General features: G+C 49.7%; 1 protein-coding gene across 6 annotated transcripts in view; it reads right to left on the reverse strand.

Annotated features, from left to right (window-relative positions):
- CNDP1 (carnosine dipeptidase 1) overlaps positions 1-22,533 on the reverse strand; it is a 30,759-nt gene that overhangs the window by 6,915 nt on the left and 1,311 nt on the right. For 2 of the 6 annotated variants that reach the window (XM_079942502.1, XM_079942497.1), the window contains exons 2-7: positions 12,214-12,339; positions 9,515-9,664; positions 8,791-8,953; positions 8,012-8,100; positions 3,879-4,079; positions 1,402-1,486 (exon numbers count right to left, since the gene is read on the reverse strand). In XM_079942502.1, coding sequence (XP_079798628.1) covers positions 1,402-1,486; positions 3,879-4,079; positions 8,012-8,100; positions 8,791-8,953; positions 9,515-9,664; positions 12,214-12,339 — 814 coding nt within the window. Of the gene's footprint in view, positions 1-1,401; positions 1,487-3,878; positions 4,080-8,011; positions 8,101-8,790; positions 8,954-9,514; positions 9,665-10,915; positions 11,013-12,213; positions 12,340-16,101; positions 16,272-17,470; positions 17,697-22,533 lie in introns of those variants that run through there. The other 4 variants (XM_079942499.1, XM_079942498.1, XM_079942501.1 and 1 more) reach the window with 4 other exon arrangements.

The following is a 22,533-nucleotide window of genomic DNA, read 5'->3' on the forward strand; positions in this document are numbered from 1 at the left end:
TGAGGTCTAGTCTACGAGCCACGTCATAACCACAAAAGCTTTCGTAGTGGCGAAGCAGATACACTGCTCTGTTATTTGTGAAAAAGTTTGGGGATTAACAGCAATGAGTGAAAAATCATCAATGAGCATTTATAAAAGAAGCAGATGCTGATGACATGGATGGATGGATAGAGAGATAGATAGGTAGATAGATAGATGGATTTAATTGGACAATGAAGGAGCAGGAAGCTCTAGAATAAAGGTGATACTGAAGACCCAGAGGCAACCTCCCAACAGGTCGCCCCGTGGGCTGGTGGTTCACTGTCGGAGGCTGCGGGCTGGTGGTTCACTGTCGGAGGCTGCAGGCGGCGGAGGCCAAGGGGATTCGGGAGGGCGTGGCCAAGGTAGAACTGTGTCAATATGGAGAAAAGAGAGATTTTTGCTAATTGATTCCCAAAGAGGGAGTGCTTTTTGGCAGTTTGCCCAAAAGGGGCATGTTGTAAAATTTGCATAAAGTCACCCTTGGGACATCACACCTGGCTGTGGGACACAGCTAATCAGCGGACCTGCTGGAAGAAGTCTTAGGATGTACGTGATCATTTCTGGTTTGTTTATCTGCTTCACCAAATGCTCCATAGCTCATAAGGTAAAAACCATAATGCAACTACCGTTAAAGAACAAATTTTCTTTGTTCTTTAACGGTGAGAAAGGTGAGAAAGATCCAGGTATTGCGAGGTCTGAGGCTTATGTAACCTGAAAACCTCTTTTTTAAAAAGAACCAAATTATGACTATGAACGTGCGCAGTGTCCCTGCCAGGACTGTGCAAGCAAGGCCCTGGAGATGAAGCCTCCTTCAATTCCGGGATCCACCCGGAGACTGGGCTGTCCGAATGTAGGCAAGAGCTCCAGGTGAGTCAGGTGGGCAAGCTGGCTCTCTGGAAACACACACGCACGCACGCACACACACACACACACACGACTCCCACCTGCATCCACCAGGCCCACCACCTGAGGAGGTCACGGGCAGGGGCAACGAGCAAACTCAGTGGCGTCGCTGAGCCACGTGGGACCACAGCGACTCACAGGAAGGAAGCCAAGAGGTGTGGGTAGATTGGGCACCAACTCTGGATGCTTCTCCAGAAAGGTCTCTGCCACTATCCTCAAGTACAGTCGGATATGTCGCAACATCCAGTGAAAGGAAAGGGGGTGATTGAGGAAGGGTTTCAGTCCATGAAGAGAAACAACGTGGACGTAATAAGCCTAAGAAACGTTTAGCCAAGGGGGAAGCTAAGACCGTGGTCTTCCTCCGCTCCACCCTTATTCAGAGCTGGCCTGGAAACCAAGGGGGAGACAACTGAGTCAAACAGAACTACGTTAGCAGATTCCCTGATGCTTAAAAAGTGAAACGAAAGAAGACATTACCAAGAAGAGCGACCAGATCCGCCATGGGTTCGTTAAGGATCCCACCAAAGGTCCCCGAGTGGAAATCCTGATCTCTGCACTTCACCTGCAAGACAGGGAACGGGAAGGGAGCTGCTTTTCGCCGTGGCTGCTCAGAGACACCTTTCACCAGGCAGCAGACCCGCCCCGGGTGGCCCTCAGTGCTCAGGGGTCAGCTGACGTTGTCACCACCGTGCTTCCGTCACACAATGTGGAGCGTCTGCCCCCCACATCTTCAGGTCCCACTGAATTCCCCGAAACCAACCTCAGCCCCAGCCTGGCCACCAACAGTGCCGAATCCCAGACCACCAGCCCCTCCTTGGCCTAACGGCTGACGTGCAGTGCAGTTGCCTTGCTCTTGGTTTCACGCCATCTCATGCTCAGCCCTCCTTCCAGAAAATTCTCCAGGAAACTTTCTTCTCCTTGTTCTTGTCCTCCTGCAGGACCATTCTACTTACGTCTCCTCTGATGACTTCTTTTCTGTCTTAATCCTTGGATCACTCTACACACAGAGCTTCAAGGCCCACGGGACTTCCTTTACAACCGCCAGACTCTCAGCGCTCCTTCCGTAGGTCTGACCTTTGACCTACTCACAAGACCTAAAGCTTCTAGTCGCTTATGGTACATAACACTTTGGTGTGCTCCCAGCTTCTGAACTTGAGGAGGTCTAGACGGGAACATCTTCTCCTACAATTACTTCCTCCTAGCTTGCTGTTTCCAAAACAAGGAGAGATGCCAGTCCTATAAATCTATCCCCTTAAAATGATGTTGGGGACTTCCCTGGTGGTCCAGTAGTTAAGACTTCGCCTTCCAGGGCAGGGGGTGCAGGTTCGATCCCTGGTCGGGGAGCTAAGATCCCACATGCCTCGCGGCCAAGAAACCAAAACATAAAACAGAAGCACTATTGTAACAAATGCAACAAAGACTCTAAAAATGGCCCCCATCAAAAAAAATCTTAAAAAAAAAAATGATCTTGGATTTCTCCCAGGCACATTATGTCCAATCGGTTCCCAAGTTCTAATGAGTTTGGGTTTTTTAATTCTCTTTGACCCATTGCCTCTCCCCTTTCCTGGCGGCTGGCCCTTCTCTGCCTCTATCGCCATCTTTAAAGCCCTGCCAGGTGAATCTTCCATTTAGTCACTGTAGCTTAGGACCCGCATCTCATCAGGCAGGGATGCTAACAAAGCGCTCTGGGGTCGCAGGGCCCCACCTCTGAAATCTTTTGCCGCCTTATCCCACCTCTGCTCACAGCTTCCCTCCTCCTGGCCCCCTCGTCACGAGCCTGCCCTCCCCCGTTCTGGGCCACAGCAAGACGTCCAGTCCCTCGACCCATCCAAGACCTCCCCACCTCTCGTCCTCCTGTCCTTCTTTTCTCCCCATTCAACCCGAATGCCCCTGTGCATCCCTTCAGCCTCTCCATGGGCAACGTCTTGACTGACTTCGTCTCCTCCATCACACCATCGGGCACAGCCTAAGCCCTGGATCAATCCTGCCCACTGGGGTGTCTCCACCACCGGCTCCTGAGCACAGCTGCAAACGATATCCCACTGCTCGGACAGGGGACTAAACACCCTCACCTGCCCGCCAGCCACTTCTTCCTGCCCGCCTGTTCCCCACAGAGACTACTTCCAGCACGTCTCTGCAGAGAAACTTCCTTCTGACTCAGCAGTAGAAAGAGGCCAACGACAGACAGCGAGATGTTCCACGGCCTGCACAGCTCGGACCCCACCCTGCTTCTGCAGCTGCCCGGGACCCCGGCGGGAGAGCGGAAGCCCTTCCAGGCTCAGGGTCGCACCCGCCCTCTGGCTCTCATACACCACCCCCCACCACCACCCCACCCCCGCTTTGCGGTTTCCAGCTGCTCTATGAGGGAGGACTTTCTGATTCTAAATTGCAGGCTCCATCACAGCTTGTCTGCATTAATAGAAAAGGAGCAGGAAGCAGACTACGTGTCAGGGCGGAACTCGAGGTCGCTTTTAGTGATCACAGCAAGCCTGGGAGGATTACTGTGCTCACTTGAGAGGTAAGGAAACAGGCTCAGACTTAAGGTGCGCTCAAGGCTGTTCGTCGGATGAGCCAGACCTCGGGTGCCGGCCTTGTCGGTGCTGCACCCCTTCTCTTTCTGTCCAAGACGTGGTGGGCAGAGCAGGTAACGGCCGCTCACAGCATCCCCAGAACCCGATCAGGCGGTCAGTCTCCTTACCCCAGTGCCCCCGTGCCTGCCTCCAGGTTTCACAGCTGGAGTTCCTAAAACGTGGGGAGTCACAAACCCCTCTGAATCTTCTCTCCAGAAGAACGTACACAGCGCATGCGTTCACGGCTGGGGTCTTCATGAACTCCCCCAGTCCCAGGACCCCGGATCCCCCGGGGCCATGCCCCCGGGTCGGGGTCTACTCCCTGTCCTCCCCGCCGGGACCGCAGCACAGATCCACCTCCAGGCGGCTGCCGTTGGCAAGTACCTCCACCATGAAGTAGCTGTTCCCTCGCGTCCCCCACGTGAGCGCGGGCGTCCTCCGGCTGACCCACAGATTGTCTGAAATCACGATGTAGTCTACGCTTGAGAAGAACCCGGCCTTCTCCTTCTGGACAAGTTCCTCCAGGGCAAGAGAACCAGCCTCCTCCATCCCCTCGATGACAAATTTGACGTTCACAGGCAGATCCTGAATTAACAGTGGAGCAAACCACGCTGTCAAAAAAACTGGACACCTTGCCCTTTCACCTTTTAAAATCCAGGATTTGTTTGCATGTAACTTAAACACACTGAATTATTATATACATTCCCAAAAGCTCTGTTTATAACGAAGAAGTTTTAACTCAGGTTGTGACGGAGAATTCAAGGTAATGGCCAGTGAGCCATCAACCTAAGACTGATGACAGAGGATCTGGACAGGGCATCCCTAAAGAAAAGGCTGCGTGCACCATATGGGGTTCCGCTCGGCCCCTGCAGAGAAGCCCGTTCCTCTTTCTCCCCAGAAGGAATTTTTCCAGAAAGGTTACTCAATTACAAATCTCTTTTCTGTCCTCATAATTCTGAGCATGATAAATGAGAACTCTTTGAAAGGTTGTCTAATGTTTAAGCCTCAGGATAATTTTCATTTCAAGTATCTGTTATCTTTCAGCTACGAGTTCAATCTGCCTTTTAACTTATTCAAAGGCTTTGATCTTGCAGCAAAATGGACCTTGAGTTTTTCTCTAATATTAGGACATGGAATAGCGCCTTTAAAATTTTTACAATGTGACTTTCCCCCATTTGGTTTTGGTCTTTTTATATCTGTATAATTTATAACTTCATATCTTTGAGAGCCGTGTGGAGAAGAGGGGCCGATGGCTTTTCCTAGAGCATAAGGCACGTGCAGGGTGGGGGTGAACAGTTATTCTATGCAGACGAGGCAATGCAAACACACTCATTACCTCTAATAAGTGGGATTGCCTGGCCCCAGATTAACAAAGGCAGGATGAGTGGAGGATTATGTATTAGGAAATGTGACCTTCGGTCATTCAGCTGCTTAAGGGCATTTGGGGATAACAAGTTTTTCAATGCATTCCTTGAATACATTTCTATGTGTCTTAGGAAGTTACGCTAAAGTTCTGAAATCTTAATATTTGAAAGCTCCTTATTAACATTTAACTAGAAAACAATTCCCAAGAAGTAGCTGGAAAGCCTAAGAATTTTCTGGCAAAATGTGATTAATAAAATACAAGTCAATAGCTATTAAGTGTTGGAGGAGGACGTGGGGCTGGCAGCCCAGCCTGGGCTTTGGTCTCTGCCCTGTCCCTTGACACCCAGGGACCCGGGACCAGCCATTTCACCTCTCGGCAGCCCACTTCTCTGTTAATACTTGCTCTGCCTCTGGGTAAGACGATCCAGTGAGGTGATGTACATTTAAGTGCTCTGTAAGCAAGACAGAAAGAGGGGATGGAGGGCAGAAGGGAAGGAGGAAAGAAGAGACCAGAGCTCATAAAGGGCCTAGTACTCGCAGGCTCCAGGGAACCTTTCCATATTCACTGAATCCACGCAACAAGCCTGGAGACAGATATGCGCATTCCTAGATCATGGACGAGGGGAGTGAGGCTCAGGGAGATTAACTGACTTTTCTAAGGGCAGAGTGGGGATTGCTTGTTTTGTTTGCGATTATACATTTCAGAGTTGAAATTTAAAAAGCAAAGCAGGGGCTTCCCTGGTGGAGCAGTGGTTGAGAGTCTGCCTGCCGATGCAGGGGACACGGGTTCGTGCCCCGGTCCGGGAAGATCCCACGTGCCGCGGAGCGGCTGGATCCATGAGCCACGGCCGCTGAGCTTGCGCGTCCGGAGCCTGTGCTCCGCAACGGGAGAGGCCACAGCAGTGAGAGGCCCGCGTACCGCAAAAACAAACAAACCAAAAGCAAAGCAGATTTTGACCTTTATATAGGACCTGTCTTATAAATATTGCTTTCCTCTTCTTAAGAAAGAAGGACAGAAAATGAGAGAGAGGGGTGGGATGTGGGGAGGGAGGGAAGGAGGGGGAGAGAGAGAGAGAAAGGAAGGGAGGGAGGGAGGAAGAAAGAAAACAGAGAGAGAGAGAGAGAGAAACCAAGGGCTTACTTAGGGGAGTGCCATGAACAAGAGGACAACCTTGCAGTGGTCAGCAGGGCCCAGGCAGAAAAGCGTCCTGATTCACTAAGCCTGTCTTCCTCAGTGAGATGAAGCAGTCAAGTGAGAGCAGTGAAACCCTCTCTTCTGCTTATGTCTCAGGAGACAACAGACTCATGAGAGAGAAGCCCCTGGAGTCTGATGAAATCACCTCCGAGAAAGAAAAAACGCAACGTCAGGACCTGCTCAATGGACAGGATTTGGGAGAAGCAGCATCAAGGACCTGAACCTCGGGCAGCAGCTGGGCAGCTCCACTTGCCTTGTGGACAAGTGGACACGGTGCCCGGAGGTGGACCCACCCCAGTCCTCAGCAGACAGGCACATCATCCCAGCCCGACCTCGCAGCCCTCTGTCTCGGAAGGAGTGTGCTGCTCCCAGAGCCTCTTTGGGGACGGGGTAGGGATGGTTGGCGGGGGTTTGCCCTGTGACTGCCGACACGTCCCTTTCTGTCCATGAACCCAACAAATGGGCCCCACTTCCTCTTAAATTCCCAGTGTTCCAAAGTGCTTAATTCAATTCAGCCACACAAGTAAGATGAGGGAAAGGTAGCAAGGCTGCACATTTTTAAGGTGACCCCACAAACTCCTTCTGCACCCCCAGGTTACAGAGCCCATACTCTGTGGAGCCCAGACTGGAACAGGCTGGGTCTCATACCTGGGCCTGGTCTCCCTGGCACAGGCTCAAGCTCATCGACTAGCAGGGCCATTTCTGCATGAAAGGGATGGAATCACACCATCAAATCCACCCAGTGTTAGAGGGCCAGTGCCCATATCAACACCCTCACTTTTACAGAACAGAATCTGAAGCCCAGAGAGGTTAAGTCTCCCACCCATGGCCACACAGCTAGATTGGATCCTGTTTGGAGTGCAAGCATGCTCATTACCAGAAGAGAAAAGAGCAGTGCGAGATGAAACCATCCTCGTGAGCACAGCAAACGACAGTTTTAGTTGGTGGTCTGAGAGAGTAGCCCTCCCCTCAAAACTGCACCCCACCATAACCCCTCCTTGGACGGACTGAAACCACTTCCCACAAGAATGGAAAGAACTCAGGGATTCAGACAGAACGTCACACCTCAGAGATTGCTATCCTGCTAATTTGCAAAGCAGCTAATATATTTCTTAAAGTGTATGTCTGTCTCTATTAACAAAACCATACTTTGTGATAAGAAGGACGGGTTGCAGGTAAAAAAGATAAGCTGAATAAGTTGAAGATAAAAAAAGACAAGTCCCAGCAGATGGTGATGTAGCCACAGGCTCATCATGTTTTTTGCTGTGTCACATTGTTGCATGCCAACAGCAGGGGATCAAGGTGTCGCCCTGCCCCAGACCAGCTGGGTGGCTTTGAGTAGTTCCCGTCCCTTCCCAAGCCTCTCTCTCTTTATCTGTAAAATGCGTGTGATTGTAACACATTCCTCTGCAGATTGCTGGAAGAGTAAAGGACATCATGCAGCTCAGAGCCAGCTGCCTCCATCACCATCATCGCCATCATCACATCACCATCATCATCGCCATCATCACCATCACCATCACCATTATCACCATCACCATCATCATCACCACCATCACCATCACCATCACCATCATCACCATCACCATCACCATCATCACCATCACCATCATCATCACCATCATCATCACATCACCATCATCATCGCCATCATCACCATCACCATCACCATTATCACCATCACCATCATCATCACCACCGTCACCATCACCATCACCATCATCACCATCATCATCACCGTCATCACCATCACCATCATCACCATCACCATCATCATCACCGTCATCACCATCACCATCATCACCATCACCATCATCATCACCGTCATCATCACATCACCATCACCATCACCATCACCATCACCATCACCATCATCACCATCACCATCACCGTCATCATCACATCACCGTCATCATCGCCATCATTGCCCTTGCTCCCAAGCACAGCCGGCACCTACCTCGTCCAGGGCTCTGAATGTGCTCACAGCGTTGATCCACGCTAAAACAGGGCCTTTGTTGTCTGTCGTTCCTCGGCCGTACAGTTTTCCTTTGAAAATGGGGGAAGAATTTTCAGAAAAGCATGGACACCTCTGCCAAGTTTAGTGAGCCAAAACCAAAGGTAGCTTTACAGGTACTTGTTTTAATGGTGCTTTCTATATTTCTAGGCAGAAGTCTTGCTCTGAAATCACAAAGTATTGTTTCTTATGTACAAATAGTATGCTAGCCAGCAAACGTAAGCTAATTTGAAATATACAGATCCCTTTGGCCTTAATAGTAATTAGCCATCTTATCCAAGTTCATTGAAGAAGACCCGCGGGTGTGTTGCAGAATGTCACATAATACAGCCTCTCACTCAGATTTTACAATTAGCAGGACAATGAAAAAGGGTGTATGTGTCTCTCCATTAACCTTTCTTTTTCTTGTCTTTATAAAACATAATTACATTTGGTGTTTTTAAAAAAGAAAATATGTGACCTACACAACTATTTTCCTTGAAACCCAAGAACTCTCCTAATGGGGACTTGATCTGCCCAGAGGCACAAAGGTTCATGGTTTCTTTCACAACTGAAAGAAAATCAGCCTCCTTGGACCAACCGGTGGACCATGAGATCAGCGTTCTCTGCACTCCTAACAATGACAGGTAAGGCCTGGAGCCCGGGGCAGTCACGTCTCGAATTCTTAAGCCCTACGAGCAGTCCTTCACCCACGGAACAGCCCAGCATGAGGTGTCACTGACCGTCCACCTCCGTCAGCGTGTGAGGGTCCGTGACCCACCCATCCTCCCGTCTGGCAGGCTGCACGTCCAAGTGGCCGTAGAAGCACACAGTGGGCTTCTTGGGATCATTCCCCAGTGCGGCCAGGATGATGGGAGGTATCGGGAGGCTCTGACCATCAGGCAGCTGCAGACGGAAAATGGATAACTGTTTTGAAAAAAAAGCCATTTGGTTCTTCCAGAAAATTCAAAGACATGGATGGCGTTAGGAGTCTGTTACTAGCTCCAATCAGGTGGACACAGTCCCGTTAACAGACTATTCAGACTCGTCAGTGCTAAAGCAGGCGACACTGGGAGGGTAGATGAAAGACCCATCCACTCCTGAGGGGCAGTCATAAGCCTTGATTCTGACGAGGGATTGGGTCCTTTGAGAAAGAGGCATTTGAACTTTAGGGAAAGAGCCATCTGGGAGAAATGTGAAGCACGTGAAGGACATGAACAGCACAAGTGGGCGGCCTTCACGCACCCCCTCCACCTTCCCCCCGTCCCCCCCCCGGTCCCGACAGGACGAGAGGCCGATGCTACAGCCTCCTGTGGGCTGAGGTGGAGATCTTCGCCCTTACTGGGAATCGCGGTGCTGCTTCTGCTGAGCATGAGGGCGAGCAAACCCCCATCCTGCCACCACGAAGGGAAGCCTGGCTGATGCCCAGGGAAGTGGCCGCTTGGAGGCGGGAGGGGATGCCAGCACCTGCTGAAAACCTGCGTCCACCAAGTCCACGTGGGCTCCCAGGTTCCGGAGCCGGTCTGCAGCCAGGTCCGTCATTCTGAGCAGCTCTCGTCGGAGGCGCAGCACGGGCTGGACCGAGTCACTCTCGACCGCCACCCACTCCTTCAGTGTCTGGGAGGAAAGGCGACAGGCGGTCAGCACGCGGGTCATCCGCACCCACTCTTGGGGGCGCACCTTGCCGGGTCCCCAGCGCCCTCATCTGACCTGGAGACCGAGCTGGCAGACGACAGCCGGAGGCGTGACCAGGAGCCCAGAAGCCAGCGACGGCTGGTCAATGCAGGACGGGACGGTTGGTGGAAGGCCGCCTCTGAAGCCTGGCCTGGGCCCCTCAGCGCCACCAGGCTCATACAGAAGGCGCGGGTCCCCGCCCCCCTTGTGGTCTCTAGGAACTGAGAGCAGCCGCCCCGCGAGGGCTCGGCTTCCCACAAACGTCCCTGCAGGTCACTCTGATCCACCCCACGGTGGCCTCAGCTAGGGTGCAGGACCCCCTGTGACCATCCCGTGCATTTCAGCTCTGAGGTCCCCCCGCTGCGCCTGCAGGATCCGGGAGGGGGTGTAACCCCGGGTTTGAACTCAGGGCTGGGCAGGCAGACAACCCGAGTTCCTGGTCCTGGTTCTGCCCACTACAGGTGGGTGGCTTCAAGGACATTTCTGAAGCTCTGGAATTAGCCTCAGCTTCCTCCACTGCAGGAGGGGCGTGAGGCTCCCTCGCTGCGGATTATGGTGGAGGTAATGCTGTGAGACAGTAACACACACACACTTTGGTCTCTCTCCCCGGTTCCCGGCCAGCGCTCCTAAGACTTTTACAATTTCCTAAGCGATGAGGTACTAGGAGCATCTCTTGTTCTAACATTTGGTCTTCGACGCCGGGTCCTGACAGAGCTCCTAACGCCCTTGGGATTTCCCGGGTGAAAAGGAGCGTGCTTTCGTTCTAGTGAGGAACTTTGGAGGCTTCTGGGCGTGTGGGCCGGTCACCAGAAAGACCGAGCCGTGATCAGACGCTCAGAACTTCCAGCCCCAGCTCCCCACCTTGGGGGACGGACGACGGGCTGGAGATGGAGCTAAGAATCGGTGATGCCTACGTGACGAAGCCTCCATAAACATCCCCGAGGCTCGGGGTTCAGAGAACTTCCGGGCTGGGAAGGGATGCCCTGCAACCCACAGGACAGAAGCTCCCGCCCCGGGCAAACGTGTAGAAGCGTGTCCCTGAGTTCTGCAAGCTGTTCTAGCAAACGATGAGCCTGAGGAGGGGTCACCAGACGCCCTGATCTGTAGCCGAGTCAGGCAGAAGTGCGGGCAACCTGGGGGCCCACCACCAGCTACTGGCGTCTGAGGTCGGCATCGGGGTAGGGGTGACACTACCTCCAGGAAGACAGTGTCAGAGGTGAGCCACGTCGCAGGACACCGGGGGGGCACACAGAGAACTGGAGACTTGCTTGTTGTGCAGAAAACCCACACTCTGGGGACAGAAGAGGAAACATGTCTTTCTTGGTGAGGACGGAGTGAGAACGTATACACGGGAGACCCAGGCCGAAGCCTCGCCCCGTGGGAGCTCCGTAACCACTGCTGATTCTCAATGTTAGGAACAATCCTTCCCATTCCAGGGTCCGTACTTGAGCCGCTTACACTGGGACAGCCGCAGTGTTTATTAAAAACCATACATGTGATTTTGGACTCTACTTCCTAACTTATTTTAGTTTGATTTCTATCCTGGTTGTAGCACTTCTATTTTTATTGTGAAGAAATGTATTTGATCTGAAGGAATATTGTGTTTTACATTTTTAAACTGGAATTTGTAGGGCGGATGCTGCCAAGTTAGCACTAAACTTAACGGACTGGGAGGATATGAGGGCGCTGCACAGAGCAGCGCTGGGCTGAGAGGCCCACATTGGCGCATGCTCCCACCGCATGCCTTTTCTCTCCCCGCTGTGAATTCCAGCCTGCACTGCGAACCCCAGTCGGGTTTCAACATCCCAACAGGCACTTACATCAAGTTAACACGCCCACACGAGGAAGGATTCCATGAAGGTCAAGCTTAGGCACTGCAGCCTGTACACTGAGCCTGTACTTTAGTATGAATCATGGGGGATTCACGTCTGTTTGCACAGTAATATTCCAGACATGGGTTGGTTGACCCAATAAATGTACACTGAACACACATCGTGTGCCAGACACAGTGTCGGGGGCTCGGGGTCCAGGGTCCAGGGCGGCCTCAGGGAGTTCCCGGGCGGTGGAGGTGGGCCAGGCGTGCCAGGGGCACAGGAGAGCCAGCAGGAGAGGGACGTGCCAGGTGGTGACAGAACGGGGAGGATGCATTTCAGCTAGTTTTGCAGGTGGAGAGGGTCTCTGAAGGGGAGGATGGGCCACCTGATGACGGTCCAGAGTAAAGGTGAGCTCAACAGAGCTTGCTGATCATTGCTAAGCAGACATTCCTAGATCAAATGTGCTGGGAATGCCCTTTTTGGAAGGAATGGCCGGAAGGGATCTCTTACCTGAATCTAACCAACATTTATTATTCTAAGTCAATGAGGAGTCACAGGCATTTTAAATGGAGTTGTCAAGCAAAAAAAAAAAAAAAATCCACATCTCCCAGCAAATAACCATTCTCCCAGATTCCCAAAGGGCATATCCAAGCATTTTGTGCGTGCCGTGTCTCTCACCTGTACAAATTCATCCTGATGGAGATCGATGTATTGGAAGACCTTCTCTAGCAGCCCGGTGGGCGGGGAGGATGTTGAGAACATGCCTCCGTCCAGCAGCAACAGGAAAGCAAGGAGAGATGATGCCTGTGAGCATGTGACAGGGGGATATTTTAAAATAAGGACCAGGTTTTGGACTTTCCACCTTTCAAATACTTCAAGAAAGTTAATGTTATCCAACACAGCTGATTCCAGTCTTCTGAACTAAAATAACACAAGGTAGTAGAATGGGAAATATATTTTTTGCTATATCTTCACCCAAACCCTTCATTTGCAATGCTAAAGAATTTTAATAAGATAGAAACCAAGTTAACAAGGTTGTATTTAAGCAATGCTGTTGTTCGTTTTTTTTCCTATGGGTTCACTTCCTATAAAGCTAAGTCAGCTCCCTACATCCCAGGTGTTAAGGGCAATATTTATAAGAGAGAAAAACGTGAGATAATTAAAAACAAAACCAAAAAAAACAGCAACAAGGCTTCTTTGTGTGATTAACCACTTTATGAAATACTAGAAAAGTAAGGACTGAATAAAATCCTGTGCAGTGCTGTAGGGTTTCTTTCCATCAGCTCCTGAGGTTAGAATACCTTGAGAAGAAACTTACAAGCCACGCTGTGATAAATAACATCGCAGGACTGGCGATCATGTGGACACTGTTGGCCACAGTCTCTGCCTGGTAGCCCCCGGTCCGTGGCTTTCTCCTCTTTCCCTCCCACCAATCTGGCCTCTCTGCTTCCATCCCTGACGGGTCCCTTCCTTCCTCTGCCCAAGACCCCATTTCCTCCCTCCCCCCCCTCCCTGTGACTCCTTCCTAGTCTCCTCTGGACTCCCACAGCAGGCTCCAGGCTGGGTGCAGAGCAGAAAACTGTGTCCAGAAAAGTGTAGGACTTCCAGGTTGCAGACTAAACTAATTATCTTCTTCCAAACCAACTCTTCCTTCTGGATTGGCTCTGTTCATTTCTGAAATAGACTTTAGTTTTTAGAGACATCTTAGGTTCAGGCTGCTTCTTCCCTTGGCCTCCAGTTGCAGGCACCAACAGAGCCAAGGGAGGACTTGGGTCTAGAATAAAGAACTACTACAACTCAATAAGAAAAGACAAATTAACCCAATTAAAAACGGGCAAAAGATTTGAATAGACATTTCTCCAAGGAAAACATACGTATGGCCAACAAGCACATGAAGAGATGCTCAACATCGTTAGCACCAGGGAAACGCAAATCTAACCGCGACGCGACCACAGTTCACACCGCTCAGGATGGTTAAAATCAAACTGCCAGATGACAGCAAGAGCTGGCGAGGACGGGGAGGGACTGGAACCCTCGTGCACTATTGCTGGGGATGTAAAATGGTGTGGCTGCCTTGGAGACAGCCTGGCAGCTCCTCAGACGATTAAGCGCAGCGTATCTTACAGCCCAGAAATCCCACTCCTAGGTGTGTGCCCAAGAGAAATGAAAACATACGTCCACACAACAGCTTGTGATTGTACGTTTACAGCAGCATTATGTGTAATAGCCAAAGCTGGAGACAAGCCAAATGACCAGTAATGAACGGCTGAATGAACAAAATGTGGCACAGACACACAATGGAATATGACTCAGCCATAAAAAGAAATGAAGTACTGACACGTGCTACAGTACGAAAGAACCTGAACACCTTCTGTTAAGTGAAAGAACCAGAAACGAAAGACTACACGTTGGATCAGTCCAATTATGTGAAGTGTCCAGGATAGGTAAATCCTAAGAGACAAAAGTAGATTGGTGGTTGCCTAGGGCTGGGAGGATTGGGGGAAAATGGGGTATGACTGCTGATGAGTTGGGGATTCATTTTCAGTGATGAGAATGTTCTAAAGTTGATTGTGGCAGTCGTGCAATTCTGAACGTACTAAAACCCACTGAATTGCAATGCACACTGTAAGTGGGTGGATTGTAAGGAAAATGAATTGTATTGCAATACAGTTGTTATAAAAATAATAAATGTAAGCATTCAACAATATAAATATATTACTGAGTATGAGAAATGTCTATAAAGGAAGCTAAGGCAGGGGTAAAATCAGGGTCAAAGCGAGCCATGCTCCTCCGTGAGTGGACGAAGCACTTGGTCCAGCAGATGGCGCCAGTGAGCTGTTCAGCATCTGCCCCGTCCTCCTCCGCGGCTCCCAATTCACCTTCTGAGGGCAGCTAAGTCCCGTCGGCAGAGCCTAGAGCCAGGGGCTGCGAGGACCCAGGAGGAAAAGGCCCCTGCAGACCCACAGTGGCAGGACGATGAGGTTCGTGCAAATGGAGGAGGAAATTTTTTGCAGCCGATCCATCTAAATTAATATTTGAACTGTTATTTTTATTTTTCATTCATTCAATTTGCATTAAAAAATTATTTGGGGGCTTCCCTGGTGGCACAGTGGTTAGGAATCTGCCTGCCAATGCAGAGGACATGGGTTCAAGCCCTGGTCCAGGAAGATCCCACATGCTGAGGAGCAACTAAGCCCGTACGCCACAACTACTGAGCCTGCGCTCTAGAGCCCGCGAGCCACAACTACTGAGCCCGTGTGCCGCAACTACTGAAGCCCGCGTGCCTAGCGCCCGTGCTCTGCAACAAGAGAAGCCACCACAATGAGAAGCCCGCACACCACAACGAAGAGTGGCCCCTGCTCACCGCAACTAGAGAAAGCCCGCGTGCAGCAACGAAGACCCAATGCGGCCAAAATAAATATAATTAATTTAAAAAATTACTTGGTGCTCCTCTCCAATGAAATATGAAAGGAAAACTTGAAGAGGAAAAGGAAGCCAAAGGAAAAGGAGAGGAAGGAAAAACCTTGATTGTGAGGACCGAGAGTCCTTCCTGAGGACTGAGTTTCCATCAGGCTTGTTCCTGGAGCTGCGGTCCTGCCCACAGGGCCTGCACCACCGCACCCCTCGCCCCCAGAGCCGTCCCCCGTCCGTCTCCCCTCTCCACTCGCCGTCAGGCCCGCAGAGACCAGCCGTGGGCACTCATCCTGCTCTTAGGATCCCGGGTGGGGCCCCTGGGCATCCTTTGGTCTCCTCCCGGGTCTCTTGTGTTCCTAATCGTTCTGTTTCTTTTCTTGGGTTATAGTCATGTTTGACCTGAACGAATCACCCAACAAAACCCTGGGGACTTAGAAAGGGTATTCCTGGCCTTGGCCTTCACAGGAAGGAGCAGTCGCTGGAGAAGGCAAGGTGAGGGTGAGGGTCAGGGAGCAGAGACGGAAGCCCATGTCTCAGTGTCCTCCTGGGGGGCCGGTGGCCCAGCCTGGGCTGCAGGGCCTCGCAGAGGAAACTCCTTTGCTCCAGAGGCTCCTGTTAATTCCAGCTGGTTGTTCTCAGACTGGGAACCGAAGTTCCACGTGCCCTTGTGCTGAGTACTTACATTTAAATGTAAGGACCTCCTGACTTCTCAAAGTCAGGCCACACCTCTGCGGTGTAACCATCCCCCACCCCGTCCTTCCCCTAATCCAAAGAGCTTCACTTCCTCAAAGCCTCGCCTCCCACTGGACGCAGGCCTCAGTGGTCACTCTGCTCTCTCCCAGCCCCAGCCAACAACTGGAGACAGTTAGGTGAGCCGTGTACCTAGCTGACAGTGGCCTTGAGATCCCATGGGCCGCCTCAACCAATGACACTTCTCTACCTCCTGCCACAAAAACAGCAGGCATCTCAGAAGGAGCCTGGGGTGGTTGTTAGTTTCTGATGTTGAACAGAATAAAGAATAGAAAATGAAAGCGCTCTCACCCCACACAGCCTGGGCCAAGGGTACAGACAATGGCCCATCAGCCAAACCCTTTTCCGCCCGTAAGAAGCTTTAGTGCCAGCGTCAACCTGGATGCCAAGAATTCTGCTTACCAAGTCCTTTAGAGTTCGGCGTGACCTTTACAGAGGTCGCTCTGCCGGTGTCTGCTCTGATGAATTTTATAACACAGGCAAATGCTTTGTTAGCCTCGTTTATCTCAGCACGAGAGGATTAAAAACAAAAATTCCAAACCGAAACACAGGCCTTTCTGGCTTGTGTTCATTCCCTTGCCGGTTCTGAACTGAGCCCAGCGGCTCCTGCTGAGGTTAACCAGTCCTGCAGGCTGGTGAGGGCGTGGCTCTCAGAGGGCAGCCTGGACTCACGCCAGGGCCAAGGAGGCAGTTTCAAGGAGCGGAACGCCCCAGAACGTCCCAAGAACTGCAGCGTGTCCACCATCCTCTCGTGGGGTCTGCCGGGCGAGTCTGACCCCAGAGAGGAGAGGTCAGTGGCCGAGCCTCACTCCCAGACCCAGAGGTGACCCGCACGCCGCACAGGCAGCTGGGACGCCAGCACAGGCTCGGCAGGGCCGCGGAGGGCAGAGGTCACCAGAAGCGGGCACGGAGGAGGCCCCGGGCGCCAGCCTGGGGCGCACGTGGAGCTGAGAACAGGCTCTGGCCCTCTCGATGGCCGACGGCCCGCTGCGGGCAGGGGACACAGGCTCTGAAACAGGCACAAAGCACCACCACATGCCGCCAGGAAGGGCCCGAGGTCAGTTCCCACAGCGGCCGGCCCTTTGAGGCCCGGGGCTCTAGAATGCTCCATCCGGGGCGGCAGGCGGCCAGTCCAAAGACCCGGCTCCTGATGCCGGGGGCGGGCGTGTTTCTCCACCGCCTGTGGTCTTTGCCAGTGGGGAGCCGGCCGCCTGCACAGGCCGCGGGGACCAGGAAGCTGGCCTGCCAGTGAGCGAGGCCACCTCTTCCCGTCTGGCCAGGGACCTGGGCCTCTCCTGACATCAGCCTGAGGGACCGCCGGGGCTCACTGCCTCTGGAGCCTCTGTCTTCTGGAAACACGGGCAGCACAGAGACAAATAGGTGGAGCAGAGGAGGGACTGAACTCGCCAGAGACCCCTCTGCTGTTTCTCCCGCAGACAGGCAGCCACGCCCACCGAGTCGGGGCAGAGGGTCTGAAACGGTGAGAGCGCTGTCACCACTTAGAGCTGGACGGGGAACTCCTCAGAGGCGAGCCTGTGGCTCTGATCCCGCCCCTGGAACCCAGGGCTCCCGCTCAGAGAGGGGAGGGTGTCCATCCCGAGCGTCAGTGGTGCGGGGCCTGGCCTGGAGCCCAAACCTGGGGTGAACCTGAGATCTTCAGAGCTCCTGGCTGAGGCTAGGCTACACCACAGCCGCCGCCCCCTTTTCCTTCTTCTAAATCTCTTTTGAGGGATTTTTGCATAAGAGTGCTAACAGAATAAATCTAAAATACCTGTAGGAGTGACTGAATGATCTCAGGGCACAAGAGGTGAACTCGGGGCGTTCCAGCGGCAGAATGAGGGAGTAGGGGAACGGGACGGCGGGGCTGAGGTCAGTGGGACCCGAGAGGCAGGGAGACTCAGACTTAGAGCCGCAGGAGGGTGACCAGGGAGGAGCAGAGGCGCCTCAGCGGGGCGGGAGAGGAGGACAGGGTTCTGGCAGGACTGGTCCAAACGGAGCTGTCACCAGAGAACACGTCTGCTTTTTACCTAGATACTCCTTTAAATCTTATCTTCTAAAGCTGAAGTTCACAGCACAAACTTGTTTTGATTTCAAAACATGGGGCTTTATGACCTTCACCACTGGGAAGCAAGGTCCCAGCGATAAAGGGAAGGAAGAATTCCAGGCTTGGCCTCCTCCTGAATCAGTGCCACGGCTACTGTGCAGTTGGGGACAAAAGTTCAACATGTGAAAAGTCAAGAACGAGGGCCATTTCAAGGACGGGGCAGGAACTTTTCAATCCCTGTGTACTACGCTCCTGTAGCTGCCAGAACCAAGTGCCACGGGGCTGGGTGGCTTAGGGCAACAGGAGTTCAAAGGCTCACAGTTCTGGAGTTAGAACTCAAGGTGTCAGCAGGGCCACACCCCCTCTGAAGGCTCCAGGGGAGGGTCCTTCCTGCTCTTCCCTGGGGGGGGGGGGGGGGGGGCGTGGCTGGCAATGCTCCAGTTCCTTGGCTCGTAGCCGCATCCCTGCCACCTGTGCCCGTCTCCTAGGTGTATCCCTGCCTCTTCTAAGAAGGACTAGGCAGTGGCTTTGGGGACCACCCCAGACAGTAGGACCTGATTTTAACTAATTACATCTGCAAAGGTCCTCCTTCCAAGCAAGGTCACATTCTGAGGTTCCACGAGGACATGGATTTGCGGCCACTATCTGACCCAGTACACTCTGTTAGTCTCTTGTCACTAATATTCTCTTATTTGCTTTCTTAATAATTATCATCTGACTCACTTGAACATGAGCCGCATGACAACTGGGACTTGGTCTTCCTATGTCCCTGGTCCCCGAGAGCCTAAGCTGTGCCTGTCACAGAACAAGACCAGGTCCAGCCAGTATTTACTGAATAATTACATGCATAGTCCTGAAGGACACCAAGAGTAGTTGATTTTCACTAATGTAACTAGTTCTACTTCAACGTCGTGTAGAAAATGCAGAATCTGTCTAATAAAACTATTCCAGCTGTAAACCTGAATAACGGAAAAAGTGAAGGTCAACTTTGGGCAGACTTTTCCCTCCTGGCAGTCCCCCCAAAACCCCCATGTGGACCTCTGTTCACTGATCTGCCTGCCGGGAGTCCTTTTGGTCCTCTCCAGCCTCCCAGCTCTTCATCAGCAAAGCCATGCCAGCTGCTCCAGGCTCACAGGGAACCCCTCTGCATCCCACGGAGTCCACAGCCTGCACCTCACAATTCACAGCATCCTCGCCAACTGCCGCCCCCCTTCCTCCCTGAGTGATCGCAGCCTTGCTCTTGTCCCTTGACGTCCTCAACTTCACTGTGATGGGTCTGACTGACATATTTACACATTTTGCTCAATCATCACTGTCTGTTTTCAAACTGAACACTCATTTCTGTCTTTTTTTATTCTGTAAAATGCTTAGTAATTCTCTAATATCACTGTTACCTGAAAACTGGGTTCACCTCTTGGTGGGTGTCGAGCCAAAAGACACAACCAAGACAAAAAGTGGGAGAAGGAAGGATTTATCACTTGCAGTGAGTAAGGAGAACATCAGGGATATTTCCCAAAGCAGTGTCCCTCCAAACAGCAAATTGGGAACGTTTTAAGCTAAGGGAATACGCATATTCATGAAGGGGCTTCAGCATAGAATTGGGGCAAAGGTCACCAGAGTCCAAGTTTTAGTTGACTGAGGTCACGAGGGTCAGAAAAGGTCAACATTATCACCCCTGAGGTTCCAGTTGGTCTCGGGGTGGAGGCTTCAGGCTAATCTTTATCACTGAACAGAACTGGGAGTCTTTACAACTGATTTATTATCTTCACTCTTTCTACTTCTCTTGCTGATGACAGTCATTTGTTCCCACCTCCCTTTGTTCCCTTAAGATCATTAATTACAGAGACCTGTTCAAGGGCAAGTGTGGTGGCCAGGCTTAGATCCCAAAATGGCTTCGGCTAAAATGGCTTCTCTTCTGTCAAAAAGCTGCATCTGGTTCTTTTCCTCCAGGGACCCCCTACCCTAGGTGCTCACTTCTCAACCACTTCCTTTATTCTCTTTCCTAGGACTGCTACTACGGCTGGAGTCTGTCAATCTCTCATATGTCCTCCAGCTCTCTTCTCTTTTCTGTCTTTTTTTCCTTTTATCTCTGTGCTCCACTTCCTGGGTGAATTCCTCAGTCCTGCCGTCCGGCTCATTCATTCTCTCTTTGGCTGAGGCCAGCTGGCATTAATGTCCTCTACTGAGTTACTGCAGTGACTAGTTTCCTTTTTCAGGGTTGCTGATTGGCTGTGTTTCCATCTGTTCTTGACTCATATGTGCCCACTTGTTTTATAATTTCTTAGTCTATCATTTATCTCTTGAAGATTTTAAATGTACTTTGTATCCATTCTAAAGCATGTTCTACTGTTTGCATTTCAGTGGCAGTAAATCCACTTCCCAGTTAATTCTGTGGGTTATCTTTCTCATTGTTAGTGTTTGCTCACCTACTACAGAATGTTGTATGTGACAAACAGTTCACCATTGCCTACCTCCTAGTTTTCGCTAGATGTTAATTACTAAGGGTTAAGAATTCTAGTCTTATATGTAAGTGAAACTACTAGAAATAAAAAGGGTAAAGAAAAAATCTCTATATACAAAGTAGGCAAGGATGTAAGATATGATTTTGGTAAAAAAAAAAAGTATAAGGTATGAAGATGTGTTTTTGTTAAGGGAAAAATTTTGTCCTAGTTTAGAGGTTATTTAATGGTTGTTTCATTTTTTTTAAGGAGAATAAAGGACAAAAAAATAAATAGTTATAAAAAGTTGGAGAAGAGAGAGAAAAAAAGTCTTACGTTGTGTGGTCAAGCTGGCTAAAGTTAAATGAATTTATGGTAAGATTTTTGTTTTTTAAAAAAGGATTTTTAGTATCAACAGTGTGCCTATGCAAAACTGGAATTCAACTTTCTTACTCTGTTAAAAGGACAAGGTTTTCTTGGATTATTGCAAAAGATTTTTCTTTACCTGTTGAATAATCTGCCTAGAAAACAAAGATTCTGCACTTATCAAATAATTTCCTGTATTTCATGTTGTTTTAATCAGCTCTTTGATTACTCAAGAAAACTGAGTCTTCTCAATATTAAAAGAACTAAAGTCTTTTTATAACTATGCAAATTTCCGAACATGCCTTTGAAATCTTTTAAGTCACTTTAGTTAGAGATAACTTTAAAAAAAAGAGATAACTAAGTATTGTTTCACGGTGACTTGTGATCACGTTGAATCAAGTGTCTTAAACCTGTTGACATATTTGAGAACCTCTCAAAGTCAAATTTTAAATGAAGTCTTTTTGACCTAGAACCAACTTTGGGATTTTTCCAGAGGGCCCCCATAAAATATCAAAGATTTGTTCTCTCTCCTTATAAAAATAGTGATATGAAACTAATTAGGCTTATTTGATATGTTAAGTTACATGAGAAGCATTGTCAAATAAAAGTGATGTTTAACTTAGGTTATATTTGTATGGATATATGTTACTAATATAAGTATTTCAAAATTGCGTAAAAATTCCTGGAAATTTGTCAGTGTCCTTACTGTCCATATAATCATCGTAATTCCAATTGTTATCTTAAAACGTTGTATGCCTTAGAAATAATCAAATTTCCTTGTCCACTGAGTCATTTTTTTAAATGAACTCTCACCATATCTTTAACCATGGCTATTTAAAATCTTTTGTCATTCACAAAGAGTTATAGCTTTATTCTGATCATTCTCTGAAAACATTTATAATCAGTTACAGGCAAGAAGCACCATGATGACATCACTTGAATTAATTTTGAGACCATGCCACTGGACTGAGCAAGGATTTCCAGAACTAACGGAAAAGCTGATGGATTCATAAAACTTCTAACCCAAGATTTAGCAAAACAAAAATCATTATATGGGACTGAATGAACTGATGAGAATTACTGCAATTTTTATGACTTTTTGTTTGAAATATTGCTAGTTCTTTAATGTTTTGTTTCCAGGTTTAAGGAAAACTTTTTTTCTCTTAAGCTATCTGTAACTTATAGTAATCTGATAAATTGTATCTTTGTAAACAGAATTGAAACATTTATGTGTTTCTCCCTCATACCTCCAGTACTTATAAACTCTAAGTACTCTGATTTTCATGACACTGTAGTTCATATATATATATATATATATATATATATATACACACACACATACATACATACATATATATGTGCAAATGCGTAAGTTAAATAAGAATCTTTTCTCTGTATAACAGGACTAAATTGAAAACATTGGTTTATTACCAGGGTCTTGGCTGGGATGCCATATTTGAGAATGACAGGCATAGAATCAGATGTGAACAGAAGTTTTAAGGAACTAAAGTTGACTTTACTGAGCCAATAAAGCCTCCTGAAAAGACAGCCTGGTGCCTCTGTTACAGAGTTCCTACTCTTACAGGTGAGTAAGAAAGGTCACTTTCTGGCAGACCCAGGAATCTTTAGGTAAACTGGAGGCCTCAAGAAGAAGGGAATTCACCCAAATCTTGGTTACTGCAGGTGAAGCCTGATGGTGACACTTGGCCTGGCTTCCTGCCCTCGAGAAGCTTTTACAAGTCTAATCGGAGATTCCTTTTGAAAGTTCCAGTAAAGCGGACTTCAGAGCTGATATGATCAAACACTACTCTTGCAGCACTTCTGCAAATAATCAAGCCAAGTGTAATGACACTAGACTCTTTACCAATTAGTCTTGCTGTGATTATATTTGATAGGAATGGAGGTGACTGTTGAGAGAACATTATGTTACAATAAAAAAACTACAGTACATCCATTATCAGATCTAAGCCCTATTCGCTCGTTGAG

Source organism: Stenella coeruleoalba, assembly GCF_951394435.1.
Source record: "Stenella coeruleoalba genome assembly, chromosome: 14".
NCBI classification, from domain to species: Eukaryota; Metazoa; Chordata; class Mammalia; order Artiodactyla; family Delphinidae; genus Stenella; species Stenella coeruleoalba.